The sequence below is a fragment of the Oscarella lobularis genome, chromosome 5, assembly GCF_947507565.1.
Source record: "Oscarella lobularis chromosome 5, ooOscLobu1.1, whole genome shotgun sequence".
Lineage (NCBI taxonomy): Eukaryota > Metazoa > Porifera > Homoscleromorpha > Homosclerophorida > Oscarellidae > Oscarella > Oscarella lobularis.
Genome location: NC_089179.1, coordinates 2,998,131 through 3,025,001, shown reverse-complemented (window position 1 = coordinate 3,025,001; position 26,871 = coordinate 2,998,131). Strand labels below are relative to the sequence as shown.

Genomic DNA, 26,871 nt, shown 5'->3' with positions numbered 1-26,871 from the left:
AGTGTCATCATAGATAGATGACACAATGGTGTCATCACTCTCTAAATGATGATAAATAAGATCGAGAAGGAAACAGCGATGCACATATTACCTGCGTCTTGTGGCTTACGAACGGGCGTCGGTATCAGGAAATGGCAAGGATCGCTGCTCGGACCGACGGTCGTTTGGTTGAAGTCGGCGCGACTTTCAGCTACCATAGTTACCGTGTACCACTGATCGAAGTCGATCGTCGACTGATTGAGGTTCAAGACATCTGATTCGCCGGCTGATTGCCCGATGTACATGGTATCACTAAAGACTTGACCAACGCCCGTTTCGTTTCCTTTGAACACATTGACACGGTATCCTCGACGTTCACCACGCCAGTCGGAAACGTCCGTGTAATTTAATCGAATTGCCTTCACTTTGCCTTGATTTCCCTGAAGACCTTCGCAATATAGAATCATAGGTGCAGACTGGGGAGCTGAAACCGAACAAAAATAATTTAAGAAAACATTTAGTTGTCGTTACCGTGGACTCGTACCGGGACATTCGGATACATTTGCAAATGAATTTCCTGTTAGAATGCACGTGTCACAGTTCTGTCCTTGGACGCCATCGCGGCACAAACACTGGCCCGTCGTCAGGCTGCAGTTTTCGCTCACCGAACCCGGCAAATAACATTCGCAAACTGAAAAGCACACCACGTTAGCCGCGTAGAGCATTCAAAAAGGAACGTCCTACTTCTTTCCGTTGTCCGTGCTCGGACAATGGGAGTACGAGGACCTCCTCCCACTTTCGTGAAAGCCCGCATCCAAACTGAATACTCACCAAGAGGCTCCAAGTTTGATAAAGTGTAGTTCTATGAAGCGAATTAGATTACAAATATAAGTTGATAAACGGTCATACCGTGGAACTTGGAGATGCATTAACAAATTGAACAGGCGCTGCTGATTCGCTCACTTTTTCATAGTAAATGACGTACTTTTCCAACAAGCCGTTGATAAGGGTACAAAGCAACTGGGTCCACGTCACTAAAAGCTCCTTTCCTCCAATGATTCCAAACACGGATATATTCCGGGGAGCGCCAGTTGGCCCTATTTTTTAATAATTAAATATAACGTATTGATACTTGTACAGAATTGCCTTACTGTTTTCTGCCGTCAAAACAACGTTAGACATCCAACCGCTCAGGTATTGAAATCCTAACGATGAATCTAGAGACACTGCGTAAACAAAGACATTGTAGCGCGAGTAACTAAAACAAGAAACAAGTTCTATATATAAGAAGAGCGTCGAGGCGAGGAGATAAAGACTATAGAACCTCATCAAATTGGTGATCACGTATTCTGTTTTGTTTTGCACAGAACTGCTGACGTAATAATATTTATTATCACAGGAATGCATCACTCGGACGTGTTCTCCTTCGCCGCTCACACTGTCGTTCCTGTAGCCGTTGAAAGAGCATTGGTAACCAATTTGTATTCCCGCAAACAATCCATTGACATCTCTTGGAGAAAGAGACCAAGTCACTTTAAGATCAGACCGACCATCTATGCTAGAATTAGAGGTGACATTGAGAAAAGATAAATTTGTTGGACTTCTGGGCGGCGCTAAAAGTTTACAATAATCCGTCGTTTTTCGGACTACTTGCTGTACTGACCTGCATACGTTCTAACTGACTGAACCGGAGAAAAAGAGCTGGAACCAACGCTGGTGAAAGCACGGATTTTGACGTCATACATTACGTACTCTTCCAGGCCAGCCAGGTTCACCGATCGAACATTACCGCTTACATTAGCTATACGAAGTTCCGTATCAAACTCTGCTCCAATGTAGTAAATTTCATAAAGAATGATTATCCCGTTGCGATCTTCAGCAGGAGGAGGATCCCATTCAACATGAAGTTCGCTCAGACAGCGATTCTGATGTAATAGAGGATGAATAGGAGTGACTGCCAAATTAGTTGGCGGTTGACTAGGCACTAGAAAATAAAAGAATAGGCATGAATACTCAATAAATGAAGTACTCTAACCGTCTTCGTCAGTGATCACGCTCATTGGCGAACTTTCGGGACCGATATTGCCTAAGGTAAAGGCACTGACGCTGACGTTATAACGCGTGAACTCATTCAATCCGGTAAGAGTAATTGAGAGTCTTCCACCGGAAACCAGCTGCGAACGATACGTAATGCCTGTAGCATACACAACCGTGTAGTTCACAACGATGCCATTGAGAGGCGGGTCCCACGATACGTGCAAACTAGTCGAATTCAAGACACGAACAGAGACATTTGCAGGAGGAAAACTAAGAGCTAAAGAGAAAAAAAAAACATTAGCGAATTACGCCCCAGAAAGTGCGCGTGATTTGTTTCTTTTACGTGTCTGTTCCGTTGCTGTTGTCGGCACAATTTCAGTCGTCTGCAAAGCGGTCGACCAAAGTAGCAAGTTGAAGACCAAGACGACGCGCCAATCCGAACGTCCTATACAACAACGACCTTCTGCACATGCCATGCGCTGCTATAGCCCCAGGTGTTCTATATAAATATAACCAGAGCGCCATACATAGTGCGCTTTGCTTCCTCGCCACCACGGCCATTAGTCATCACAAAGGACCTTCGATCGCGCGTGTCTCACCTTCGAAGATGAATCCGATGCGATTGACCATGACTTGATTCGCAGGGGAATGCAGTAGAACGCGTCAAACTCGCTTGCACCTCTAGCGCTGTTAATTGCCCGTTTCTCAATCGGTCGAGACAAGCGGAAAGGCGGGCTCACTGTAGACTCGGAGATGAAGTATCGATTCGGAGATGAAACCTGTGGGCGCGGAAAATTAGGATGTGCTAGCCGGAGAGCCGATGTACGCGTGGACGCGGTTTGTTGAGCTATGATCAGGAGACGTCGATGACTCGATCTCTATTACTGAGTCTGGCTAGACAAACAAAATTCTAATTCCGAGCACACGTGTGAGAAAGCCTTACTCTAGCACAGCGTCATCACGAAGACGCTCTTCTCGACGACGAAATCGTCACTCGACTCTTCTGAAAAGAAAATCTTTTCATGGCCGGAAAAACCCTTTCCGGCCGATGAGGCGGTGCCTCAAGCTACTCTTATATCAGCCACTGCCTAAAATTAAAATTGATTTCACTGATCCAAAGTGTGGGAAGGAGTATAGAGTAGCAATGCCTAACGCATGATTTGTGTCGTTATTAGATGCATGGACGAGCACCAAAAAGGTTGCTCTGCCTATATACATCTTGGCTCGGATGGGACGCCGGTGGACGACTGATTGTCGAATGCATTTTTTCTACACTAGAGGAATTTTTTTCGGACAGTTGATCACGGTATTATCAGATTATGCCCCCGCCTCCCCCTGCGACGTAGGTACTGTATAGCTCTTGTGACGATGATGACCGCGATGACTTTCAACCAACTCGACACTCAACCTCCGAACGTATCTCGCGTTTGCATGGCACCTAAAAGAGACGAGAACCAATTTCGTACTCGGAAGTCGTGAAAATAGGGCTTGACGTCACGATCAAAATTAGGAAATCGATATCCAACTATACTGCAACGGATGACGCATACAGTAAGAAAAGCGGGAGGAACCGCGTTCTAATCCCTCATTTATCATGATCATCGTCTGCGCTAGCTCAAAAAGTGCCAGCGAACGCATTTCGGCGCATCGGTGACGCCTGCCTCACCGAGCGTTCGTTACTTGTCGAAACAAAGCTTCTGAATGACGTATCACTGCGGTTAATTTTCCGCTCATACTATGATATACATGTAGCTCAAACGTCATCAGACTAATAGTTCAAAACGACGCCCATAAGAGGAACAGAAACGTAACGGTGAGACATTCGAAAAAGGATCGAATACTCCTACAGCCGCCGGCCTAACTGTTGTTTTTAAAACAACAGTCACATTTACTCAATATAAAAGCTTTAGGTGAGGTGCAACACGTTTAATTAGAGGTTGCCGTAATAGCATCTCGATCAACGCGAAATGATAGTGCTGATATGCATAAACGTTGAGTGATTGGCTCTCGCTCTAAAAAGAAAGTCGCCTTAGAAATCGAGAATTCCTCATCTCTGCAAAATGTTTTAGCGACGCGGGACGAATATAGCATAAATTTTATAAAAATGTTCTGACGTACACTTCACTATAGACTCTGCCCACGAATAGATATCCGTGCTCTGCCTCTACTGCATAAACTACGAGAAAGAGGCCTTACGAGCAAATAAAAGCGAGCCTCTTTCCACGCGCCTCTATCTATCTTGCGATATGTGATCTTGAAAAGTTGGATATCGAAGATCGCATGTGTCCAGCAAGGCCAGGCCATAGATAGGAACTTTACAGACGTACGGTCTACTGTGCGTAAACAAGAAGAGCTCACCACCAAAGAGAAAGGAAAACTCTTTTCATATGCCAGGATGTAGCGATAAGGACGGTTGAGGCGCTTGAAGAGAAGACGATAGAGCCAGAATCGCGAAGTTTTGAAACGAAAGAATGCCCGGATTATAGGGCGCGCGTTCCAATTCGACAACTTTGGTTTCTCTTGGTTTCGACATACAAAAGTTTGTAAACAATGAAAAGTTCAGAAATTTATTATCAAAAAGAAACTCTTGAAAATAAGAAACGAGATAACAAAGGTAATAATAGGACTTGAAGGAATGCCGTCAGCGTTATTGATTGAACCACCAGGAAGATCCATGTCAAAAACGCCTTTGAAAACTGAGTTGTTCAGAGAAGAATTTCCTCGGCTAACAGACTCGTGAACGATATCCGATGAATTGAAAATCATCACCTTCGGCTTGTCAGGTTTCTCACTCGGGACTCTTACAATGAAGGTTTTCTGAGATACTGCGTTGCCTGTGTATCCTCTCCAAATACACTTATATATTCCGCTATCAGCTTCCGTCACATTTTTTATCACAATGCCAAAGCCTCTTTTGAGAGAAGATACCACTTTGTAGTGCTTTTCACTAAAACTAGTATTATCGCCACTTTCAAACCACCAATTCATCCGTTCTTCAGGTAGCGGCTTTCCTCTACTTGAAGGACAAGGAAGAAATAAAGTTGAGCCATAAACGTTTTCCATCTTTAGTGCATGCTCTATAGAAACAGCTACATTGATATTCACTGCTATCGCGAAAAATTACTCACCTTTAACTTTTAGCCTGACTGCCTCCCTTCGCACACCATGGATGTTTTGTGCAATGCAAGTGTACCTTTCACAACTGCTTTTCAAAACGTGAAGCAAAGTAAGCTCTTGCTTCATACTGAGGACTACATTAGACCCATTGCACATTTGAAACCAGGTTATGTTTGGTTTAGGATCACCCGAAACGTTGCAAAAAAATGTTACCTTAGCACCAATGTAGGTTGTCACTCTCATTGGACTCACGGAAACTGAGGGAGAAGATTCGACTTGAAGCACACGAGTTGCCCTAACACTTGTAGAATTAAATCTGTCTGTAATAGCTCGGCATGAAACGGTTCCTTTGTCGCTTTGCTCCAATGATGTGATTCTCAACGTCATACCATTCTTATGCGAGCGAACAATGTACTTTAGGCTAGCGTGAACCACTTTGCCTTTATGAAACCAGAACATGAACATTTCGATGTCGGCGTCAAAGAAACAACTAAACTTTGCAGATCCGCCAACTACTCGAGTTGACCTATCCAAAGTCAATTGAATTAGCGGAATATCTAGAAAACGCTTTATAAAATGAGCCCGTTTAGAAATTCGAGACATACGCACCCCTTACAACAAGTTTTAGTCTGTGCACGGTTCTTCCATCGTTATTGACACATTCCAAAATGCCCTCATCATGTTTTTGAATTGATGGTATACGAAGAATAACAAAACGAGGAATGACAGAAATGTCCATTGTAATCCTTCTTTCCGAGAGATGCTTAGATGGGACAAAGTGCCAGCCCGCGTCCAAAGACGGGCGCAACTTTGCACCAAAGTAGCAGTAGCGCTCGAAGACTTGGCCTTCGTAAATTTCAACAGTTGTTGCCTTAGGCTTTGGCGAAAAGCCAGGTACTACAGAGAGAAGACTCAGAAGAGCAACTGATGCTATAATGCACGTGATCGGTTCCAACAACAGAATTACGCGAGGGGACTTCTAAACGTAAATTTTTGTAGCTCTATCGCGCGGTAGAAGGAAAAACAGGCACGTTGAGGTTTACGAAAGATGACAACTCCGCACTAAAATAGCTTTCGAGTAATTGGGAACAGGAAGCCAGATATTTCTAATGACGGCAGCGGATTCATCGTATTGTTGTTAGGGTGCTCACGTTGAATCGGATCTAATAGAAAGTGACATGCAGCTATCGAGACCTTTAGATTGGAATAAAGACAGCCAAGTTTATATATCACAAAAAGCTTCCGCAATCCGGACGCAAAAGAGGGCGTGAACGGACTCTACACGTCCTTTCAACGCCGTCACAAAGAGAAGCTAAACTAATTTCTTCAATTGGGGGTAATTAAAATGTGGGTTCTTACAGTTGTAGCAAGATAGCTATATCATTATGACGTAGCTGCTGCCAAATAATACGAGTCATGAGCTATTTTTACGAAGTGCTCCATTTCAGAACGATACAAACTCATTGTGCCTCTATCGTCTTTTTACCTGCACCCAGAGCTTCGTGGAAGCCGAGGCAGACTTCAAGACAAAACAGAAACCAACAGTTCTTATTTCTCTTTCCAAGACGAAACATTCTAATTCTACAAAAGACAGGGATTGCTTTATGCTGTATTGATACATGCAGCTAGTTCTTTTGGCACGTACGCCACCAGGCACCTACCCGTCTCCGAAACAGCGGTGATTCAACTGTGGTCGAAGCGCTAGGCACGCACAACGAGATCACATGAGCCATTTGCATGTTTATGCGTTGCATGTTTATGCGTTGCATGGAGCTCCATGCAATCATGTGAGCATCTTGCGCAAACCCGCTTCCAACGAGAATTGGCACTAAAGCAACCCAGAGTAGTACGCAAACTGCTGAGAATTACATTTGGCTTTGCCGTAAGAGCCGAAAGAAGTCCTAAGCCCGTGCTCAAGCGGCTCGCTCCATCGTTCGGGGAAAATTCCCCGAAGAATTGAAGCACTCCAAAGGTGAATATAGAGAATTTGATATGATAAACGACTTAGTCTTCCCTTCATGACAGCTAAAAACGACGACACCGCCTATAATCACCATGTTCGCTTCGTCCCTACTCTGCGCTGCAACGCTTTTCAGCTTAAGTAGTCTAGGAGAAATAATTAGATGCGGGCAAAAAGGTATAGAACTCGTTTCTTTCAAAGACAAACTGTAAAAACGCAAATTTAGAGGTTGAGAGTCAAACAAGGCTCTTGTCTTTTACACGGCAATCCATTACGAAGGCGGAAGTGATTGGTCCAGCTCTAGAGAACGAAGCAATAGAGATGGTCTTTCGCCTAACAAACACTTATATCGGCATGGGACAAACACGGACTATCATTACCTCTTATCGCTGCTTCAAAGACAAAAACGAACTCTTCCAGCGACAGTTTCGCACTGCATCCTGCATAGCAGGCACCGTCAAGCTTAGATTTTATCGAGTTCAGAAAGAAGACGCCGGCAATTACACATGCGTCCTGCTAGCCAATCACTCTCTCAGCGCAACAATAAAGCTCGAAGTTCTACAGAAACCAGATGTGGAGGAAATTGACTTGCAGTTGAACAAGACGGTCAATTTGACCTGCTCGGGCTATCTGAACAACTCACCGGTAATATGGTATAAAGGACAAATACGTCTTAACTGCACGATTTACTGCTTTCAATTAACTCTTAAAAATGTGGCCTTTGACGACGCAGGCGAGTACCACTGTAAAAGAGTCAATACAGCGGCAGAAGTGTCCACGCTGAAAACGTTCTATGTCAAAGTAACAGGTTATTACTATAAGTTGTCTACTGCATACACGAGGTAATAATGATTTCAATAGATAAGCCGGAGCTTCTTAATCTTACTTTTGGAAAAGAGGGCCTCGTGCTTGAAATCCGCGATAATTATTTGCCCACAACAGAAATACGGCTTTTCTGCCACGTTCCACAAACGAATTTTCCTGTGATAAAAATTCCAAGCAGCTGCAGAAACCTAACGTGCTCTCTGCCAAAAGTCGTCGTTAGGAAAGAAATCGAAAATGTTATGACTCACTCTCACGTTTGCCAAGAAGTGACATGCACAGTGCGAGCGAAAAACAAAAACGGACTCAGCGAAGAAAAATTGATGTCTTTCAAAGTCTGGAACCGCGAAACTTGCCAATCTGGTAACACAAATGGTGATTAGAAGAACAAATAGTATTATTAACAAATGATTACTCCGTTAGAGTTCAACACAGATTTTGGAGCAACAGAATCAACAACGAGAAAGAACAAAGGCCAACAATTCCTGTGGTTGATTCTTCTCCTTCTTCCAGTTTTAGCCACTATAGCCATTTGTTTCACTTGCTCCTATAAGCAAAGACAAATGAAAGAAAAAGAAAACAGATTGACAGGCGGTAATCCCAGCGACAATAAAAATGAAAACAGGCAGCTCGAGGGTGAAGGTACTCGTCCTCGTAACAGGACGCTCACAGAAATGATCACGCGGAATAGGGAAGGCCAAACAGTGGAAACACACGAAATGCTGCAAGATGCGAAGAACAGAAATAAATCTGATAACGATACAGCAGAGCCATCAAATTTCAATCCTTGAATCGCCAATTGAATTGTTTAAAAAAAACTGCTATGTAATATAAATCAAACAACAAATGAATGGAGCTGCAAGCTAGGCGTCAACTGCTGTTTTACGTATATACAGTATATTAAGTACCGTGCACGTGTTGCTTACATCGCCTAGACATTGAATTTTCAGTTTCGCGGAAAATATTTATACATATTCCTGCATTTCAACCCTGTAAAGAACAAACAAAATAAAAAATCTGCTACACGATAACACGAGCAGACGTACCCTTCATAAAGCCGTAAGAGCAAATCTCGGTAAAGCCATCCCAGTGAACGCTGTTACAGTATTGATCGACAAGAAAAGAGCACTTCCCAATGTTCACTCGCCCATCTCTCACAGGTAGCCAGAGATTAAAACGCGTCAAAACACGGGCAATTTCAGATACGCTAGCGAAATTGCGAAAAGCGGCTTGAAACACCAGACTAAGAGCTCGGCGAGAGGTCCCGCCCACTAACAGCCGGTAACGTCCTGCAGAAAAGCCACTAACCAGTCTAAGACGACTCTTTAGCATCGTTACAAGGTCGGATAAAGAAGTTCCATGCTTCTAACCACAAACGAATTTTAGCCACGATGACAACTCCATTCTCATAGTTACCTGACGACAGCACGTTAACCTGGGCTGGTAGAGAACAAGCTGAACTGTAGGGCCATCGAGTGAAAGAGGCCAGTTGCGTAAGGCAGCAGGCGTTGAAAAATCTGAAAACACAAGAATATATTCACGAATATTAAACGGTATACCCCACTTTGAGTTTTAGAAGCATTCGTCGCTCTGGTGAAACGACTGCGCAGATTCGCTGCGGTAAACACAGATTGCACTTCAGCCATGTACACGACATGAGCGCGACACTCTCGCCGAAACTCCAGCCAGAGAGACGTCGCATTGACGCTGAAAGTGTCTAATTGACACGCCTCTCTATTGGAAGCGCTGACATTGTAAGACATAATATTGACAACGTATCTGTCAGGAGAAAAATAATTAGGGTGAACATTCGGTGCTAGCGAAGCGACGACTAATTCCCCATCTCCATCGTGAAAACAGTCAAATTGAATAGAGACGTTACTAGGCTCCATTGGTGCACCTTCAGAGATTACGTGTATAGAAAGAGTGGAAAGAGTGGAATTCCTCCTAACCTGCCACGTGAACGTCAAACGCAACTTGGTCCGAACCAAATTTGTTTTCTGCGTAGCACGTGTAATTTCCTGAAGACTCGGCAATCGCATTCTCTATCAACAACGGGAATCGGTCCGTCAGCGGAGAGCTCGTACTGTCCAGCACGCTCTTTCCGTCTTTTACCCACTTCACGTAGTAGAACTCATTTGAAGAGCTAATATTGCAAAAGAGCTTCAGATCACTTCCAATTTCCAGAGACAACGTATTCTCAAACGATCGATCAATTCTAGGAGGACGACCCACATGTAACGAGATCATACGACTCAATTTAACGTCGTTATACAGATGAGCCGTGCACACGTATTTTCTGGCGTCATCCAAACGCACGTTCGTTATTCCCAACGAATAAACGTAACGCTTTTGAAACTCTACGACCACTACGTGATTCGTAAATCGATCGTGAGAAACGATGTGCCGCTCGTTGCCATGGACGTTCCACGTGAAATACGCGTCGTTGCCGTAGAGAGTGCACGTCAAAGTCGTTTCGTCTTGACAGACGATCGCCTTGACAGAGTCAGAGACGACTTCGAGTCGGGGCTCAAGGACCGTGACAACGAACGTTGTCGCCGCGCCTGAAATGCCTTTGCACATATAGTGTCCTGCATCGTCAATTGAAACCGGTGATATACGAAGAAGAGCTCCCACAGTCCGAAGTCTTGAATTCCCTGTCGATGATAAGACTATGGAACGATGACGTGGCAAAAGCTTTTTCCAAGTGATTTGTCGACTTGAGTGAGGGCACTCCAGCCTCGACACCAATTCTCTGTAAACTTCAACTGCAACGACATCGGAGCAAACTAAAAAGACAACGGAAACAACAGCTCAAACGCGACCCACGAAACCCTTTGTAGTGAATCTACACCCACGCATGACCCTTTCTAGCCAAAACTATCGCTCTTAACGCTATCTACAGACGCTAGCTTAGCAGGAGATAGCTACGCTGTACAGCTACGGATAAAGTAGACAAGGCAATCACTGGTAGTAAGGCCAGTAAACGCGCCGGAACTGAAAGCGGAAATCGCGACAGCGCCGTCTGTTCCTGCTATTTCCTTACCAGTAGAACAGAAGAAAGTAAAGATGAAAAAAGAAGCAATGAGGCGTACAGAAGACGGCCATGTCCCAGGAAAAAATTTCACACTGAAACCCATCTCAGGTGTAGCATCCATTGAGAGTGAGAGAAACAGCGGCGTAAAAGTGCAGCTCAGTTCGTCTGGTCACTCTCAACGCCTCGCGTCGTTTCGGCTACTACTGTTCGACTGTGACTCCTACTAACTCACGCGACAGCTCACGTGTTATTTCGATTTGTTTGCGATTGCTTCCACGGTGCTTCTTTCAAAACCCCTTAGAAGCTACTTCACAAAAAGAGGTAGGCAGATAGGCGCGATGAAGCTCATGCAATAGCCATACATAATTAGAGGTGAACATAAATTTCAGGGTCACCAAATGCACGTGTAAGATTAAGTGATACCGTTCTTCGTTTCTGGCCTAAAGCAAAGCTTAAAGCAGAGTGGGTCGGGTCATGAGATGTAGATAAAAATAATTCCTACTTCAGTGGGCCCCTTCGACAAGAGGAAACCCAATGCAGTCACCGAATTCAAATGGAAGGCTGCACTGAAACGGGTCTATAATCACTCTAAAGTCTTAGACTCAATAGGGTCCCACTTACAACTGCGTTTCCAAAACTGCCTCTTTCAACATATTCTGTCGTACTTGAATCACTTGAGAAGAGGCTTCCGTAACAGCCAGCAAGCTAAGAGAGCGTTATGTTATGTGCACTATGTCTAATAGAAAATGTTTATCACAACTTCACCAAAATTGATATTACAGTATTTCATTAATTGTAAAGTATCCTCCTTCTCGTCGTCTCTGTCACATCGATGCAAACTCAACGAACTAGCCACCGTAGCCGTTCCTTTGGTGCAACGGTCTTCGATTCCCAAGTCAAATTGCTTAGATGGGGGCCCCCTCTAAGAAAATCGCGCTCTTTTCTCTTACAGTGCATCAGACGCGTCTCACGCCAAATTCACATATCAAACAGCCGTAAATCCTGTCGCTCTAAGGTCACAAAAACCCCAAATAGGCGAAATGAACGCTTTTACAAGGTTCGGCAGCGTCAGAGAAACATTACCAGCAACTGATGCCTGCCAAGTAGCGAAGCAACGCTTTTTACCGGCCAAATGTAGGTCATCGACTTCTCGCGAGTTTCCCACGGCACAATAGCGCGCGCTCTGCGTTTCCTAGGCGTCTCGTGCTGTATGACGTCACCATTTCAAAGAAACTAAACGAGACAACGTGTCAATTTCAGATAGTAAACAAATTAATTAATCTTTTGATCTTTTGCAGATAAAGTTGCTTTGAAATGGTGGCGTCATTCTGCGTCATACAACACGAGTCGCCTAGGAAACGCAGAGCGCGCGCTATTGTGCCGTGGGAAAGATCTTCGTGACTCTTTAGCGAGAAGTCGAAGACCTACATTTGGCGGTAAAAAGCGTTGCTTCGCTACTTGGTGTATCGTGAGAGGATGAATGATCTATTAGGCCCCAATTAGCTAGGGTTAGCGCACTACCGTCACATCCCCCCTTCTTCAAACAAAACAAAACAAAAAAAAAGTAGACTACACAGACAACACAAAGAAGAGTTAAGAGTTCAACACTGCGCACGTGGATGGTCAGGAGAAAAAGCGTCGGAGTACAGCGGAGTAGTGCATCTTTCTTCGGGCGATGGGCGGCAGATCCGTGAGATAAATGTCGGACAGGTGCGTAACGAGAGTAGTGAACGCGTACGCGTCCCACGCTTGGCGCAACGGTTGCCAGGCGTCTGCGATGGTATCAGCGCTGCGGCCTTTGAACTCGCCGGCAGAGGGACGCTGGTCGGCCGCACGATCGAGGACGCGCGGCGAAGTCGGAGCAGCGAAACGGTCGACGAAGATAGGTGAGAGTCTTTACGTGAGCGCGACGGCGTAGAGAGCATAGATGAGTGAGAGAGAGACGACGTGGGAGGTCGCGAAGTGAAAGAGAGCAGACAGGCAGACGGTGGTAAGGTGAAAACGAGCGGACGAGCAGACGGCGATGCGGACGGCGAAGAAGACATAGAAGAAGGCGTAGAAGAAGGTAAGATTGGCGATGCGGACGGCGAAGAAGGCAGAGAAGAAGGCAGAAAAGAAGAGAACGTAGAAGAAGGCAGAGAAGAAGACGTAGAAGAAGGCAGAAAAGAAGGCAAGCGTGCGTCGTCGCTCAAGCGAGACGACGAAAATCGAGGAGAAGCGCGAGAGACGGACGATGGCGTTGCAGTAGGTGGGATTGCGTCGTAGAGCGACGGCGAGGAGAGAGCAGAAAGTAGGCTTGCGTCGTAGAGCGACGGCGAGGAAAGCGCAGTAGGTACTCTTGCGTCGTAGCACGACGGCGAGGTGAGTAGAGGAGGTACTCTTGCGTCGTAGCACGACGGCGAGGCGAGTATAGGAGATGCTCTTGCGTCGTAGAGCGACGGCGAGGCGCGCATAGGAGAGCGCAAGTGACCCATCCTGTCACCATGTATCGTGAGAGGATGAATGATCTATTAGGCCCCAATTAGCTAGGGTTAGCGCACTACCGTCACACTTGGCAGGCATCAGTTGCTGGTAATGTTTCTATGACGCTGCCGAACCTCGTAAAAGCGTTCATTTCGCCTATTGGGGGTTTTTGTGACCTTAGAGCGACAGGATCTACGGCTGTTTGATATGTGAATTTGGCGTGAGACGCGTCTGATGCACTGTAAGAGAAAAGAGCATTTTCTTAGAGGGGGGCCCCCATTTTGAGCAATTTGACTTAGGAATCGAAGACCGTTGCACCAAAGGAACGGCTACGGTGGCTAGTTCGTTGAGTTTGCATAGAGGTGAGAAAGACAACGAGAACGAGGATACTTTACTTGAAATAATATCAATTTTGGTGTAGTTGTGATAAACGTTTTCTAATAGACACAGTGCACATAATGTAACGCTCTCTTAGCTTTCTGGCTGTTACGGAAGCCTCTTCTCAAGTGATTCAAGTACGACAGAATATGTTGAAAGAGGCAGTTTTGGAAACGCAGTTGTAAGTGGGACCCTATTGAGTCTAAGACTTTAGAGTGATTATAGACCCGTTTCAGTGCAGCCTTCATTTGATTTCGGTGACTGCATTGGGTTTCCTCTTGTCGAAGGGGCCCACTGAAGTAGGAATTATTTTTATCTACATCTCATGACCCGACCCACTCTGCCTTAAGCTTTGCTTTAGGCCAGAAACGAAGAACGGTATCACTTAATCTTACACGTGCATTTGGTGACCCTGAAATTTATGTTCACCTCTAATTATGTATGGCTATTGCATGAGCTTCATCGCGCCTATCTGTTTTTGTGAAGTAGCTTCTAAGGGGTTTTGAAAGAAGCACCGTGGAAGCAATCGCAAACAAATCGAAATAACACGTGAGCTGTCGCGTGAGTTAGTAGGAGTCACAGTCGAACAGTAGTAGCCGAAACGACGCGAGGCGTTGAGAGTGACCGGACGAACTGAGCTGCGATGAACTAGCCCCACTCCACTCAGATAATCCTACCGGACAAAAAATTGCTTTACCTTCAGATAAGAATACCCAGCTTGCACGTACCATTCCCGATGCAATTTGCCAGGCAAATGATAGAAGATCGGAAGTCGTAAACGTCAACGCGATATTCTCATTATTTTGACTTTCAACTTTTTCCTCACAATTATCCTTCTGGACAACCTTGGCGTTGTCTGTGCTCCTCTCCTGCTCAATTTCCGTCTCCTCGTTCTGTTTCCGTTCTTCAGAATTGGAAGACAGCTAGAAAAAAACAATCATGATACTTTGCTCATAAAAAGCTTGGGCTCCTGCCTCCAAGTCCACGACTATAGAGTGACTTTGATCCAACTGGAACGAGATATTAAGTGTATTAATTAAAAAACGCACCCGATTACGTTTAAACATACCGCGTGTCTTCCTCTCCTAAGGAAGTTAAGTAGATCGCCGTGACAGCAGTATTCCACAATCAAGCACAACGGCTGGCTTTTCGCTATGCACGCAAGCATGTTGATAATATGTTGATGCCGACCGATTCCCTTCATAAGATTGATTTCTTTCAGAAAATCGTCCTCTAGTTGATGCCTCCCTGAAAAGTAACGAGAAGAAAAAAAATCAAATGACGCAGGCTATGCCAGGTATATCTGCACCCTTACCCTTAAGCATTTTACATGCAACGAAGGAATTCTTTTCAGTCCCGTCTCTGCCACTGTTTGGATGACGCACGGTCTTACAAAGCGATGTCGGCCTATGCAAGAGCTGTGCTTTATGGACGACGCCGAAAAAACCTTCGCCAATTTTCTCCAGAAGATACATGTCGTCGTGATTGATTTCCCATTCATCGAGTCTCTTGAAGGATTCGGAATCAGGCAAACTCAGAGGATCAGCAAAGCGACGTCTATCACTGCGGCAGCGGACGTAGACAGCCACAGCAATGATGATAGGAAAGGCAAAGGAGACAACGACAGACAAAATGATAGCAAGTTGTGAAATCTGCGAATCTGCAAGACAGAGAGAAACGATAAGAACGCCTAAATGCAATGCATCGCAACTCAAACAGCGTTTAATTAATTAGGGACGAGCACGCGCGCTTTTACCAATGAACAAGATTATTGTTTCTACCTTGACCATGCAGGAGTAGAATAGAAGGTATATTATACTCCTACCTTGACAATGTGTTCCGTTCCTGCTACACTCATCCAAATCTGTGCAGTTGAGTCCATCACCAAAGAACCCGTTCATGCACCTGCACTGGTACGATCCAAAAGTATTATGGCACGTTGCGTAGTCATGACAATTGTTCGCCTCCTTCCTGCTACACTCATCCAAATCTGCGCAGTTGAGTCCATCACCAAAGAACCCGTTCATGCACCTGCACTGGTACGATCCAATTAAATTGTAGCAAACTGCCAATAAATGACAAGTAGACGGTAATTCACACTCATCAAAATCTAAAAGGACAAGTGCGCTATAGTAACAATGATAAGTAACGTTATATAATATAATACAGCCTTCTCTTACCCCAAACTGCTCGCGCTACGCACACACTTTGCATCTTCCTCACACAATTCCTTGCGTTCCAAGAACCGCTTTTTGCAGCGACACAGCTGTTCGAAATGTTCATGAAAAAACTCCTTTTTCTTTCTGTCCTCCAATTCGAAAAAGCAACGGAAGAACCATCAGCCCAAACGTATAAGCCTTCGTTGTCAATGTCATTTAGGCCAATCCAAGTCTCGTCTGCGCCGAAAAGTTCAGAAAAATCGCGCTGTTCTTTAATAGAATGGATGCTGGCAAGAGAGCCATTGCGTAAGCCTTGGCAGTTAGCCAACGACTCCCGCCACGTCTTCAAATTGTCAATTCGTTTGAAGCACCGGTTTCCAATCAGCTCCCAATCCCACGGACATAAGTAGTCTAAGAAAAATTAGGAAATTAAAGTAATTATTAGAGATCCATGTTATAGACGTTAGACACTACCGTAAGGCTCTAAAGAAGGGCTAAGAGCAGTTAGAGCACTTGAGCCCTTTCGAACTCCTAAGACAAAATTACTTGACAAAATCTTACTAGGGAACCGCTAGCAAACGCACTTTTGCAGATGTATCCAACTTTGATAGCGCAATTGGCAACAGACCAAGTGAAGTCACGTCCGTCAAATCCAAATGCAACGCATTCACCGTTCTGATACATTGGCTCATACTTGGCCCATCGGGTGAAAGAGACGGGTGAGCCGTCAAGCCACGCACTCGACGATTTGCTGTTAGCCAACCCAATCCAATATATCGGTCTCGCGATCGCTGACGTTTCCTTTCCAACAAATGCATTCTCGTGAATGCTTCGTATTGAAACGAGCTGAGCCCCGCGGCTTTTGCACTTTTGTTCTGCGACTGCTCGCGATTGCGTGTCGTTAGACAAATAATAGGAGGCGTCGTTAAAGTAAAGCTCATTCTTTCGGCACCGATCATAAAAAGGCGCTTTGTGTCGGCGCACTCTGTTGCTAAAATCAACTAGAAAGCAAAACGGCAACAGGGTATTAACTATTTGAAGAACGTGAAACAGCTATAGCTTACCGAGAGCTTTTTTGCATAGTCTTTTAATTTGAAGTCATAGCAGTCAACTGTCTTCCAGTAGCCGGTGCTAGACTCGATCGCAGCGCACTTACGATGACGGTTAGAACTCGGTTCTCCGCCAGCCCACAAAACATACCTGCATGCACGTACGCTTTATTACCGTATTCACCGCGTAACTACAGCTACTGTACACGCACGTTACTTGAGCTCTATTGACCCAGTAGAACTGATCAGCGTTTCCTCGCGTCAAGCCAATCCAAATATCGGTATGTAAGTCCACGAGGAGAGAAAATACGAAAGCCTGTTCGTGAGAACTGCCAATGCTGACAAGGCTCTCGAAACTGCAGCCATTATTCCACTCAGTGCCATAAAAGTCGTACGAATTATTAGAAACCATGGGAGCGCATGAAATGCCAAACAGATTTTGCGGTACCTGAACACTGCGGACAGGGGAAATTCAATGGATAATAGCTTCCTTTAGCTTTTGCAATGGCGACCGCAACGACGATGAGAAATCGAAAACAATTCATTGAAAAAGCGACATGTCGACTTTCGTTCAATGGAACGTCAACGGAACGACGACTGCCCGAGTAGCGATCCTTCGCGCAATAAACGTAAACAACGGAAAGTGCAATAATAGACAATACAAAGATAGAAAACGCGCCGACGACGTGCACAACGGCTATCAATTGAGAAATCGACGTCGCATCGTTGTTCACCCCTATAACGCGAGACACGAGTAATTAAACAAATTCGGCGCTGATGAGACGACGCAGGCAGCCGCGCTCGCGCCATACGAAAGCAGAGACTGATAAAAGTTTTTATTTTCCCATGCAAAACGCTGCAACATCCACGTGCAATCTCTCACCTTGCAACAGACTGTTGGTAGGAAGAGCGCGCAACTCACAAGAGGCGGACGCGTTCGTCTAAACAAAGTCTGTTAATTAACACAAACATTGCGGCGCGGGTCTCACTTCCTCCGATGTCGCCAGAGGAAGCGTTCCATTTTGGAGCGAATCGTGCCCGCGAGACGGCGAAACGACAAGAATGAAAGCAACGGAGACGCCGAGAAACGAAAGCGGTGACAGTCGTAAGCCGAAGAAGGAGTGCCACCTAAGTTCGGCACGTTTAATGTTCCTTCATGCCAAAGCTAGACGCGATGAGACATGTACCTCATTGTTTAGGAAAACTTAGGTGGCGAAAAACGTGACGCAACAGTGTTCGAATTTCAGGGCAAACTTGTTCGCTGGAAGATCCGCAGTGACCGGAGCGGCGCGGTTGGATGGAATGTTAGGGTTAGGGGTGTATGTTTGTTTTGAAAGAATTCAAGTCCCGGAGCAGCGTTAGGCGAAAAACAACCGAGGTCCCGTTTTCGTTTGAATCTTTCTATACGGCTCCCACGCTCGCGTTTCGTGGCTAAATGATAAGAAATTTAGTACTTCGAAGTCGGAAAGGTAGGGTAAGTGCATCCTAAAGACCCTGAAGTACTGTACTTGCAGTGTTGAAGACTTAATTAATTAGAGGTTGCCGTAATAGCATCTCGATCAACGCGAAATGATAGTGCTGATATGCACAAACGTAGAGTGATTGGCTCTCGCTCTAAAAGAAAGTCGGCTTTAGAAATCAAGAATTCCTCATCTCTGCAAAATGTTTTAGCGACGCGGGACGAATATAGCATAAATTTTATAAAAATGTTCCGACATACACTTCACTAAAGACTCTGCCCCCGAATAGATATCCGTGCTCTACCTCTACTGCATGAACTACGAGAGTGTGAGTGAGTGAGTGAGTGAGTGAGATATTTATTTATACAGGGATTGTCTTCAGCTCAAGGCTAATCCTCCAGACACCCTGTGTTAGAAAGAGGCCTTACGAACAAATAAAAGCGAGCCTCTTTCCACGCGCCTCTATCTATCTTGCTCTTGAAAAGTTGGAAACGATATCGAAGATCGCATGTGTCCAGCAAGGCCGGGAGCCATAGATAGGAACTTCGAAGACGGTCGACTGTGCGTAAACAAGAAGAGCTCACCACCAAAGAGAAAGGAAAACTCTTTTCATATGCCAGGATGTAGCGGTAAGGACGGTTGAGGCGCTTGAAGAGAAGACGATAGAGCCAGAATCGCGAAGTTTTGAAACGAAAGAATGCCCGGATTAAAGAGCGCGCGTTCCAATTCGGCAACTTTGGTTTCGGCATACAAAAGTTATGTTAACAATGAAAAGCTCAGAAATTTATCATCAAAAACAAACTCTTGAAAATCAGAAACGAGATAACAAAGGTAATAATAGGACTTGAACGAATGCCGTCAGCGTTATTGATTGAACCACCAGGAAGATCCATGTCAAAAACGGTTTTGAAATCTGAGTTGTTGAGAGAAGCATTTCCTTGGCTAACAGACTCGTGAGCGATATCCGATGAATTGAAAATCATCACCTTCGGCTTGTCAGGTTTCTCACTCGGGACCCTTACAATGAAGGTTTTCTGAGATACTGCGTTGTTTGTGTATCCTCTCCAAATACACTTATATATTCCGCTATCAGCTTCCGTCACATTTTTTATCACAATGCCAAAGCCTCTTTTGAGAGAAGATACCACTTTGTAGTGCTTTTCACTAAAACTAGAATTATCGCCACTTTTATACCAATTCATCCGTTCCTCAGGTAGCGGCTTTCCTCTACTTGAAGGACAAGGAAGAAATAAAGTTGAGCCATAAACGTTTTCAATCTTTAGTGCATGCTCTATAGAAACAGCTACATTTGATATTCACTGCTATCGCGAAAAACTACTCACCTTTAACTTTTAGCCTAACTGCCTCCCTTCGCACACCATGGATGTTTTGTGCAATACAAGTGTACCTTTCACAACTGCTTTTCAAAACGTGAAGCAAAGTAAGCTCTTGCTTCATACTGAGGACTACATTAGACCCATTGCACATTTGAAACCAGGTTATGTTTGGTTTAGGATCACCCGAAACGTTGCAAAAAAATGTTACCTTAGCACCAATGTAGGTTGTCACTCTCATTGGACTCACGGAAACTGAGGGAGAAGATTCGACTTGAAGCACACGAGTTGCCCTAACACTTGTAGAATTAAATCTGTCTGTAATAGCTCGGCATGAAACGGTTCCTTTGTCGCTCTTCTCCAATGATGTGATTCTCAACGTCATACCGTTCTTATGCGATCGAACAATGTACTTTAGGCTAGCGTGAACCACTTTGCCATTATGAAACCAAAACATGTACATTTCGATGTCGGCGTCAAAGAAACAACTAAACTTTGCGGATCCGCCAACTACTCCAGTTGACCTATCCAAAGTCAATCGAATTAGCGGAGTGTCTAGAAAACACTTTATAAAATGAACCAGTTTAGGCATTTGAGTTATACGCACCTCTTACAACAAGTTTTAGTCTGTGCACGATTCTTCTGTTGTTATTGACACATTCCCAAATTCCCTCATCTTGTTTTTCAATTGAAGGTATCTGAAGAATGACAAAACGAGGAATGACAGAAATCTTGATCCTAATCCCTCTCTCCGACTCTGCGAGATGCTTAGATGGGACAAAGCGCCAGCCCGCGTCCAAAGACGGGCGCAACTTTGCACCAAAGTAACAGTAGCGCTCAAGGGCTTGACCTTCATAAATTTCAACAGTTGTTGTCTTAGGCTTTGGCAAAAAGCCAGGTACTACACAGAAAAGAGTCATTTAAAAAGTTTCTCAAGTCCATATAGTGTGTTGTTAGGATCACGTGCACTGTAAATAACGTTGAATCGGATCTAGTAGAAGTAACATGCAGCTAATGAGAAAAAGGCAGGACCCTACAACAAGAAAGACAGCCAAGTGTATTTTTAAGACCGAAAGGGGTAATGGCATCATAAAAGATTTCCGCATTCTATGAAAAAGGGGGCGTGCCTGAATTAACGGACTCGACGTTTCCTTTCGACGTAAGAGACTAATTTCTTCAATGTTAAACAGAGTTAGAAATACTAACTAGTTTGAAGAAAGATGGCTACACGACATATAGCTGCTGTCCAATACTATGAATCATGAGCTATTTTTACAAAGTGCTTCATTTTTTAGAGCGATAGGATCTCAATGTGCCTATTCTTTTCCTACCTGCACCCAAAGCTTCGTAGAAGCCGAGGTAGATTCCCAGAAAAAAAAAGAAACAGCTCTTCTTTCTCTTTCCAATATGAAGCATTCCAGGTCTACGAAAAAGCGGATTTCTTATGCTGTATCGACACATGCAGTCTTTTCAACACTCCGCCTGGTACCTACCTGTCTCAGAAAAGCGATGATTCAACTGTGGCCAAGATGTGAAACAGAAGCTCTATATATAGGGAGGGAGGAGGCTAGCTCACATGTACGGAGTTGCGTTTTGCGTTGGAGGTCACCGTATCATGTGAGCATATCTTTGCGCAGCGCAGCTTCCAACAAATGCACGAGAATTGGCACTAAAGCAACCCAGAATAGTACTCAAACTGCTGAGAATTACATTTGGCTTTGCCGTAAGAGCCGAAAGAAATCCTAAGCCCGTGCTCAAGCGGTTCGCTCCATCGTTCGGGGAAAATTCCCCGAAGAATTGAAGCACTACAAAGGTGAATATAGAGAATTTCATATGATAAACGACGTAGTCTCCCCTTCATGACAGCTAAAAACGACGACACCGCCTGTAATCACCATGTTCGTTTCGTCCCTACTCTGCGCTGCAACTCTTTTCAGCCTAGGTAGTCTAGGAGAAATAATTAGATGCGGGCAAAAAGGTATAGAACTCGTTTCCTTCAAAGACAAACTGTAAAAACGCAAATTTAGAGGTTGACAGTCAAACAAGGCTCTTCTCTTTTAAACGGCAATCCATTACGAAGGCGGAAGTGATTGGTCCAGCTCTAGAGAACGAAGCAATAGAGATGGTCTTTCGCCTAACAAACACTTATAGCGTCATGGGACAAACACGGACTATCATTACCTCTTATCGCTGCTTCAAAGACAAAAACGAACTCTTCCAGCGACAGTTTCGCACTGCATCCTGCATAGCAGGCACCGTCAAGCTTAGATTTTATCGAGTTCAGAAAGAAGACGCCGGAAATTACACATGCGTCCTAAACGTCGTGCTAGCCAATCACTCTCTTAGCGCAACAATAAAGCTCGAAGTTCTACAGAAACCAGATGTGGAGGAAATTGACTTGCAGTTGAACAAGACGGTCAATTTGACCTGCTCGGGCTATCTGAACAACTCACCGGTAATATGGTATAAGGGAGAAATACGTCTTAACTGCACGAGTTACTGCTTTCAATTAACCCTTAAAAATGTTGCCTTTGACGACGCAGGCGAGTACCACTGTAAAAGAGTCAATACAGCGGCAGAAGTGTCCACGCTGAAAATGTTCTATGTCAAAGTATCAGGTTATTACTATAAGTGGCATACTGCATACACGAGGTAATAATGATTTCAATAGATAAGCCGGAGCTTCTTAATCTTACTTTTGGAAAAGAGGGCCTCGAGCTTGAAATCCGCGATAATTATTCGCCCACAACAGAAATACGGCTTTACTGCCACGTTCCAAAAAGGAATTTTCCTGTGATCGAAATTCCAAGCAGCTGCAGAAACCTAACGTGCTTTCTGCCAAAAGTTGTCGTTAGGAAAGAAATCGAAAATGTTATGACACACTCTCACCTTTGCCAAGAAGTGACATGCACAGTGCGAGCGAAAAACAAAAACGGACTCAGCGAAGAAAAATTGATGTCTTTCAAATTCTGGAACCGCGAAACTTGCCAATCTGGTAACACAAATGGTGATTAAGACAATAGCATTATTAGAACATGATTATTTTGTTAGAGGTCAACGAATCCACAACCACTGTGATCGTTCCGAAAGACGAAGATTCTGGAACAACAGAATCTACAACGAAAGAAAACAAAGGCCATCAATTACGGTGGTTGATTTTTCTTCTTCTTCCAGTTTTAGCCACTTTTGTCTTTTTCACTTGCTCCTACAAGCAAAGACAAATGAAAAAAAAAGAAAAAAAATCCACCGACGGTCATTCTAGCGAGAGTGAAAATGAAAACAGGCAGCGCGAGGTTAAAGTCGCCCGTCCTCGTAACAGGGCGCCCCGAGAAATGATCGCGCGGAATAGGGAAGGCCAAAGAGTGGAAACATACGACATGCTGCAAGAAAAAAACGAAACTGCTATGCAATCTAAATCAAACAACGAATTAATGGAGCTGCAAGGCTAGGCGTCAACTGCTTTTGTACGTATATACAGTATATTATGTACCGTGCATGTATTGTTTACATCGCCTAGACATCGAATTTTTAGCTTCGCGGAAAATATTTATACATATTCCTGCACTTCAACCCTGTAAAGAACACACAAAATAAAAAATGTTCTACACGATAACACGAGAAGACGCACCCTTAATAAAGCCGTAAGAGCAAATCTCGGTAAAGCCATCCCAGTGAACGCTGTTACAGTATTGATCCACAAGAAAAGAGCACTTCCCAATATTCACTCGCCCATCTCTCACAGGCAGCCAGTGATTAAAACGCGTCAAAACACGGGCAATTTCAGATACGCTAGCGAAATTGCGAAAAGCGGCTTGAAACACCAGACTAAGAGCTCGGCGAGAGGTCCCGCCTACTACCAGCCTGTAATGTCCCGCAGAAAAGCCACTAACCAGTCTAAGACGACTCTTTAGCATCGTCACAAGATCGGATAAAGAAGTACCACGCTTCTAACCACAAACGAATTTTAGCCACGAAGACAACTCCATTGTCATAGTTACCTGACGACAGCACGTTAACCTGGGCTGGTAGAGAACGAGCTGAACAAAAGGACCATCGACTGAAAGGAGCCAGTTGCGTAAAGTAGTCGTTGAAAAATCTGAAAACACAAGAATATATTCACGAATATTAAACGGTATACCCCACTTTGAGTTTTAGAAGCATTCGTCGCTCTGGTGAAACGACTGCGCAGATTCGCTGCGGTAAACACAGATTGCACTTCAGCCATGTACACAACATGAGCGCGACACTCTCGCCGAAACTCCTGCCAGAGAGACGTCGCATTGACGCTGAAAGTGTCTAATTGACACGCCTCTCTATTGGAAGCGCTGACATTGTAAGACATAATATTGACAACGTATCTGTCAGGAGAAAAATAATTAGGGTGAACATTCGGTGCAAGCCAAGCGACAACTAATTCCCCATCTCCATCGTGAAAACAGTCAAATTGAATAGAGACGTTCCTAGGCTCCATTGGTGCACCTTCAGAGATTACGTGTACAGTATAGAAAGAGTGGAAAGAGTGGAATTCCTCCTAACCTGCCACGTGAACGTCAAACGTAACTTGGTCCGAACCAAATTTGTTTTCTGCGTAGCACGTGTAATTTCCTGAAGACTCGGCCATCGCATTCTCTATCAACAACGGGAATCGGTCCGCCAGCGGAGAGCTCGTACTGTCCAACACGCTCTTTCCGTCTTTTAACCACTTCACATAGTAAAACTCCTTCGAAGTGCTAATATTACAAAAGAGATTAAGATCACTTCCAATTTCCACAGACAAAGTATTCTCATATGAACGATTTATTCTAGGAGGACGACCCACGTGTAACGAGATCTCACGACTCAATTTAACGTCGTCATATAGATGAGCCGTGCACACGTATTTTCCGGCGTCATCCAAACGCACGTTCGTTATTCTCAACGAATAAACGTATCGCTTCCGCAACTCCACCACCACTACGTGATTCGTAAATCGATCGTGAGAAACGATGTGCCGCTCGTTGCCATGGACGTTCCACGTAAAATACGCGTCGTTGCCGTAGAGAGTGCACGTCAAAGTCGTTTCGTCTTGACCGACGATCGCCTTGACGGAGTCAGAGACGACTTCGAGTCTGGGTTCAAGGACCGTGACAACGAACGTTGTCGCCGCGCCCGAACTGCCTTTGCACACATAGTGTCCTGCATCGTCAATCGAAACCGGTGATATAAGAAGAAGAGCTCCCACAGTCTGAAGTCTTGCATTCCCTGTCGATGATAAGACTATGGAACGATGACGTGGCAAAAGCTTTTTCCAAGTGATTTGTCGACTTGAGTGAGGGCACTCCAGCCTCGCAACCGATTCTCTGTAAACTTCAACTGCAACGACATCGGAGCAAACTAAAAAGACAACGAAAACAACAGCTCAAACGCGACCCACAAAAACCCTTTGTAGTGAATCTACACCCACGCATGACCCTTTCTAGCCAAAACTATCGCTCTTAACGCTATCTACAGACGCTAGCATAGCAGGAGATAGCTTCGCTGTACAGCTACGGATAAAGTAGACAAGGAAATCACTGGTAGTAAGGCCAGTAAACTCGCCGGAACTGAAAGCGGAAATCGCGACAGCGCCGTCTGTTCCTGCTATTTCCTTACCAGTAGAACAGAAGAAAGTAAAGATGAAAAAAGAAGCAATGAGGCGTACAGAAGACGGCCATGTCCCAGGAAAAAATTTCACACTGAAACCCATCTCAGGTGTAGCATCCATTGAGAGTGAGAGAAACAGCGGCGTAAAAGTGCAGCTCAGTTCGTCTGGTCACTCTCAACGTCTCGCGTCGTTTCGGCTACTACCGTTCGACTGTGACTCCTACTAACTCACGCGATAGCTCACGTGTTATTTCGATTTGTTTGTGATTGCTTCCACGGTGCTTCTTTCAAAACCCCTCAGAAGCTACTTCACAAAAAGAGGTAGGCAGATAGGCGCGATGAAGCTCATGCAATAGTCATACATAATTAGAGGTGAACATAAATTTCAGGGTCACCAAACGCACGTGAAAGATTAAGTGATACCGTTCTTCGTTTCTGACCTAAAGCAAAGCTTAATGTGGGTCGGGTTATGAGATGTAGAAAAAAATAATTCCTACTTCAGTGGGCCAAGAGGAAACCAAATGCAGTTATCGAAATCAAATGAAGGCTGCACTGGAACGGGTCTATAATCTCTCTAAAGTCTTAGACTCGATAGAGTCCCACTTACAACTGCATTTCCAAAACTGCCTCTTTCAACATATTCTGTCGTACTTGAATCGCTTGAGAAGAAGCTTCCGTAACAGCCAGAAAGCTAAGAGAGCGTTATATTATGTGCACTGTGTCTATTAGAAAACGTTTATCACAACTACACCAAAATTGATATTATTTCAAGTAAAGTATCCTCGTTCTCGTCGTCTTTCTCACATCTATGCAAACTCAACGAACTAGCCACCGTAGCCGTTCCTTTGGTGCAACGGTCTTCGATTCCTAAGTCAAATTGCTCAAAATGGGGGGCCCCCTCTCTAAGAAAATCGCGCTCTTTTCTCTTACAGTGCATCAGACGCGTCTCACGCCAAATTCACATATCAAACAGCCGTAAATCCTGTCGCTCTAAGGTCAGAAAAACCCCCAATAGGCGAAATGAACGCTTTTACGAGGTTCGGCAGCGTCATAGAAACATTACCAGCAACTGATGCCTGCCAAGTAGCGAAGCAACGCTTTTTACCGCCAAATGTAGGTCTTCGACTTCTCGCTAAAGAGTCACGAAGATCTTCTCCCACGGCACAATAGCGCGCGCTCTGCGTTTCCTAGGCGACTCGTGTTGTATGACGCAGTATGACGCCACCATTTCAAAGCAACTTTATCTGCAAAAGATCAAAAGATTAATTAATTTGTTTACTATCTGAAATTGACTCGTTGTTTCGTTTATTGAGTCCAATGGTAAGATGCTGCAAAAAATAAATAATAAACTAGTTCTTGATTCTTGTTTGTTGGAATGGGTTAATTTTGAATCGGGCGCGCGAGCTCGTTGGGAAACTATCAAGAAGCAGCTGGCTGGAATTACGAATGCGTAC

At 44.6% G+C, this 26,871-nt stretch overlaps 7 protein-coding genes and 2 long non-coding RNA genes across 41 annotated transcripts; 3 read left to right on the top strand and 6 right to left on the bottom strand.

The window, feature by feature from the left end:
• Positions 1-41: 41 nt before the first annotated feature.
• LOC136187389 (receptor-type tyrosine-protein phosphatase F-like) lies at positions 42-2,646 on the bottom strand. Its single transcript, XM_065974967.1, has 10 exons — positions 2,616-2,646; positions 2,360-2,461; positions 2,015-2,293; positions 1,643-1,963; positions 1,304-1,592; positions 1,131-1,237; positions 889-1,076; positions 724-841; positions 524-670; positions 42-463 (listed from the first exon to the last, which is right to left on the bottom strand). Exons 1-10 carry the CDS (start codon positions 2,644-2,646, stop codon positions 42-44), a joined length of 2,004 nt encoding a protein of 667 aa, XP_065831039.1.
• Positions 2,647-4,510: 1,864 nt separating this feature from the next.
• LOC136187717 (contactin-6-like) lies at positions 4,511-6,869 on the bottom strand. Its single transcript, XM_065975395.1, has 5 exons — positions 6,795-6,869; positions 6,620-6,714; positions 5,743-6,030; positions 5,145-5,690; positions 4,511-5,093 (listed from the first exon to the last, which is right to left on the bottom strand). Exons 2-5 carry the CDS (start codon positions 6,705-6,707, stop codon positions 4,576-4,578), a joined length of 1,440 nt encoding a protein of 479 aa, XP_065831467.1. The 5' UTR covers positions 6,708-6,714; positions 6,795-6,869; the 3' UTR covers positions 4,511-4,575.
• Positions 6,870-6,892: 23 nt separating this feature from the next.
• Positions 6,893-8,931, top strand: LOC136187719 (uncharacterized). The gene is made up of 5 exons (XM_065975397.1): positions 6,893-7,105; positions 7,159-7,270; positions 7,320-7,901; positions 7,955-8,278; positions 8,339-8,931. The coding sequence occupies exons 2-5, from the start codon at positions 7,189-7,191 to the stop codon at positions 8,704-8,706; spliced, it is 1,356 nt and encodes a 451-aa protein (XP_065831469.1). The 5' UTR covers positions 6,893-7,105; positions 7,159-7,188; the 3' UTR covers positions 8,707-8,931.
• LOC136187712 (hemicentin-2-like) lies at positions 7,219-12,129 on the bottom strand. Of its 16 annotated transcripts, none has more exons than XR_010669956.1 (16): positions 12,036-12,129; positions 11,718-11,962; positions 11,574-11,657; positions 11,315-11,518; positions 10,962-11,256; positions 9,868-10,704; positions 9,480-9,815; positions 9,332-9,432; positions 8,962-9,280; positions 8,842-8,905; positions 8,331-8,462; positions 8,167-8,275; positions 7,980-8,118; positions 7,474-7,884; positions 7,354-7,426; positions 7,219-7,299 (listed from the first exon to the last, which is right to left on the bottom strand). XR_010669956.1 is itself a non-coding variant. In XM_065975376.1 (10 exons), exons 5-10 carry the CDS (start codon positions 11,071-11,073, stop codon positions 8,862-8,864), a joined length of 1,749 nt encoding a protein of 582 aa, XP_065831448.1. In that variant the 5' UTR covers positions 11,074-11,256; positions 11,315-11,518; positions 11,574-11,657; positions 11,718-11,962; positions 12,036-12,129; the 3' UTR covers positions 8,671-8,861. The 16 variants fall into 16 exon arrangements, 1 of the variants encoding a protein (XP_065831448.1); XR_010669962.1 differs by lacking the exon at positions 7,219-7,299 and having other exon boundaries at positions 7,319-7,426; positions 10,962-11,149; positions 11,197-11,256; XR_010669968.1 differs by lacking the exon at positions 7,219-7,299 and having other exon boundaries at positions 7,319-7,426; positions 10,962-11,259; positions 11,315-11,403; positions 11,455-11,518.
• A 289-nt stretch (positions 12,130-12,418) lies between these two features.
• LOC136187724 (uncharacterized) lies at positions 12,419-14,420 on the top strand. 2 transcript variants are annotated; one of them, XR_010669982.1, is made up of 6 exons: positions 12,419-13,523; positions 13,597-13,656; positions 13,715-13,777; positions 13,891-13,974; positions 14,030-14,232; positions 14,283-14,420. It is a non-coding gene; the product is annotated as an uncharacterized lncRNA (long non-coding RNA). The 2 variants fall into 2 exon arrangements; XR_010669981.1 differs by having other exon boundaries at positions 14,030-14,398.
• Positions 14,223-16,769, bottom strand: LOC136187711 (platelet-derived growth factor receptor alpha-like). 2 transcript variants are annotated; one of them, XM_065975373.1, is made up of 9 exons: positions 16,537-16,769; positions 16,427-16,483; positions 15,974-16,363; positions 15,619-15,903; positions 15,109-15,453; positions 14,863-15,041; positions 14,768-14,803; positions 14,522-14,716; positions 14,223-14,466 (listed from the first exon to the last, which is right to left on the bottom strand). In XM_065975373.1, the coding sequence occupies exons 1-9, from the start codon at positions 16,634-16,636 to the stop codon at positions 14,239-14,241; spliced, it is 1,815 nt and encodes a 604-aa protein (XP_065831445.1). In that variant the 5' UTR covers positions 16,637-16,769; the 3' UTR covers positions 14,223-14,238. The 2 variants fall into 2 exon arrangements, with proteins under 2 accessions (XP_065831445.1, XP_065831446.1); XM_065975374.1 differs by lacking the exon at positions 16,427-16,483.
• A 45-nt stretch (positions 16,770-16,814) lies between these two features.
• LOC136187725 (uncharacterized) lies at positions 16,815-18,321 on the bottom strand. Its single transcript, XR_010669983.1, has 6 exons — positions 18,189-18,321; positions 17,991-18,129; positions 17,885-17,942; positions 17,214-17,737; positions 17,017-17,152; positions 16,815-16,953 (listed from the first exon to the last, which is right to left on the bottom strand). It is a non-coding gene; the product is annotated as an uncharacterized lncRNA (long non-coding RNA).
• An 862-nt stretch (positions 18,322-19,183) lies between these two features.
• Positions 19,184-26,659, bottom strand: LOC136187713 (hemicentin-1-like). 16 transcript variants are annotated; one of them, XM_065975386.1, is made up of 22 exons: positions 26,481-26,659; positions 26,348-26,407; positions 26,169-26,284; positions 26,025-26,108; positions 25,915-25,969; positions 25,780-25,857; positions 25,427-25,721; positions 24,332-25,168; positions 23,939-24,274; positions 23,794-23,891; positions 23,424-23,742; positions 22,943-23,367; positions 22,685-22,894; positions 22,492-22,630; positions 22,284-22,396; positions 21,977-22,235; positions 21,405-21,929; positions 21,289-21,340; positions 21,127-21,218; positions 20,403-20,696; positions 19,805-20,350; positions 19,184-19,752 (listed from the first exon to the last, which is right to left on the bottom strand). In XM_065975386.1, exons 7-12 carry the CDS (start codon positions 25,536-25,538, stop codon positions 23,324-23,326), a joined length of 1,746 nt encoding a protein of 581 aa, XP_065831458.1. In that variant the 5' UTR covers positions 25,539-25,721; positions 25,780-25,857; positions 25,915-25,969; positions 26,025-26,108; positions 26,169-26,284; positions 26,348-26,407; positions 26,481-26,659; the 3' UTR covers positions 19,184-19,752; positions 19,805-20,350; positions 20,403-20,696; positions 21,127-21,218; positions 21,289-21,340; positions 21,405-21,929; positions 21,977-22,235; positions 22,284-22,396; positions 22,492-22,630; positions 22,685-22,894; positions 22,943-23,323. The 16 variants fall into 16 exon arrangements, with proteins under 16 accessions (XP_065831458.1, XP_065831460.1, XP_065831451.1 ...); XM_065975388.1 differs by having other exon boundaries at positions 22,284-22,348; XM_065975379.1 differs by having other exon boundaries at positions 22,284-22,630.
• On the top strand, positions 21,419-23,398 carry LOC136187718 (uncharacterized). Its single transcript, XM_065975396.1, has 5 exons — positions 21,419-21,608; positions 21,662-21,773; positions 21,823-22,413; positions 22,467-22,790; positions 22,847-23,398. Exons 2-5 carry the CDS (start codon positions 21,692-21,694, stop codon positions 23,242-23,244), a joined length of 1,395 nt encoding a protein of 464 aa, XP_065831468.1. The 5' UTR covers positions 21,419-21,608; positions 21,662-21,691; the 3' UTR covers positions 23,245-23,398.
• Positions 26,660-26,871: the final 212 nt, after the last annotated feature.

Excerpts from the sequence above, each read along its gene's own strand:
- LOC136187389 (XM_065974967.1), bottom strand. The coding sequence starts at position 2,646 with ATGGTCAATCGCATCGGATTCATCTTCGAAG. Across the intron at positions 1,964-2,014 it reads CGTGATCACTGACGAAGACG|TGCCTAGTCAACCGCCAACT; the intron begins GTTAGAGTACTT and ends TTTATTTTCTAG. Across the intron at positions 464-523 it reads AAATGTATCCGAATGTCCCG|CTCCCCAGTCTGCACCTATG; the intron begins GTACGAGTCCAC and ends GTTCGGTTTCAG.
- LOC136187717 (XM_065975395.1), bottom strand. The coding sequence starts at position 6,707 with ATGTTTCGTCTTGGAAAGAGAAATAAGAACTGTTGGTTTCTGTTTTGT. Across the intron at positions 6,031-6,619 it reads CCACGAAGCTCTGGGTGCAG|TACCTGGCTTTTCGCCAAAG; the intron begins GTAAAAAGACGA and ends TTCTCTCTGTAG. Across the intron at positions 5,691-5,742 it reads ACTAAAACTTGTTGTAAGGG|ATATTCCGCTAATTCAATTG; the intron begins GTGCGTATGTCT and ends AGCGTTTTCTAG.
- LOC136187719 (XM_065975397.1), top strand. The coding sequence starts at position 7,189 with ATGTTCGCTTCGTCCCTACTCTGCGCTGCAACGCTTTTCAGCTTAAGT. Across the intron at positions 7,271-7,319 it reads AATTAGATGCGGGCAAAAAG|AGGTTGAGAGTCAAACAAGG; the intron begins GTATAGAACTCG and ends ACGCAAATTTAG. Across the intron at positions 8,279-8,338 it reads CCGCGAAACTTGCCAATCTG|AGTTCAACACAGATTTTGGA; the intron begins GTAACACAAATG and ends TTACTCCGTTAG.
- LOC136187712 (XM_065975376.1), bottom strand. The coding sequence starts at position 11,073 with ATGGATGCTACACCTGAGATGGGTTTCAGTGTGAAATTTTTTCCTGGG. Across the intron at positions 9,816-9,867 it reads GTTTGACGTTCACGTGGCAG|GTGCACCAATGGAGCCTAGT; the intron begins GTTAGGAGGAAT and ends TAATCTCTGAAG. Across the intron at positions 8,906-8,961 it reads CTCTTACGGCTTTATGAAGG|GGTTGAAATGCAGGAATATG; the intron begins GTACGTCTGCTC and ends TGTTCTTTACAG.
- LOC136187711 (XM_065975373.1), bottom strand. The coding sequence starts at position 16,636 with ATGTATCAGAACGGTGAATGCGTTGCATTTGGATTTGACGGACGTGAC. Across the intron at positions 14,717-14,767 it reads CTATAGTCGTGGACTTGGAG|CTGTCTTCCAATTCTGAAGA; the intron begins GCAGGAGCCCAA and ends GTTTTTTTCTAG. Across the intron at positions 14,467-14,521 it reads GGCAAATTGCATCGGGAATG|GATTATCTGAGTGGAGTGGG; the intron begins GTACGTGCAAGC and ends TTTGTCCGGTAG.
- LOC136187718 (XM_065975396.1), top strand. The coding sequence starts at position 21,692 with ATGTTCGTTTCGTCCCTACTCTGCGCTGCAACTCTTTTCAGCCTAGGT. Across the intron at positions 21,774-21,822 it reads AATTAGATGCGGGCAAAAAG|AGGTTGACAGTCAAACAAGG; the intron begins GTATAGAACTCG and ends ACGCAAATTTAG. Across the intron at positions 22,791-22,846 it reads CCGCGAAACTTGCCAATCTG|AGGTCAACGAATCCACAACC; the intron begins GTAACACAAATG and ends TTATTTTGTTAG.
- LOC136187713 (XM_065975389.1), bottom strand. The coding sequence starts at position 25,538 with ATGGATGCTACACCTGAGATGGGTTTCAGTGTGAAATTTTTTCCTGGG. Across the intron at positions 23,892-23,938 it reads GAATGCTTCTAAAACTCAAA|ATTTTTCAACGACTACTTTA; the intron begins GTGGGGTATACC and ends TTGTGTTTTCAG. Across the intron at positions 23,743-23,793 it reads GGTTAACGTGCTGTCGTCAG|AAGCGTGGTACTTCTTTATC; the intron begins GTAACTATGACA and ends GTTTGTGGTTAG.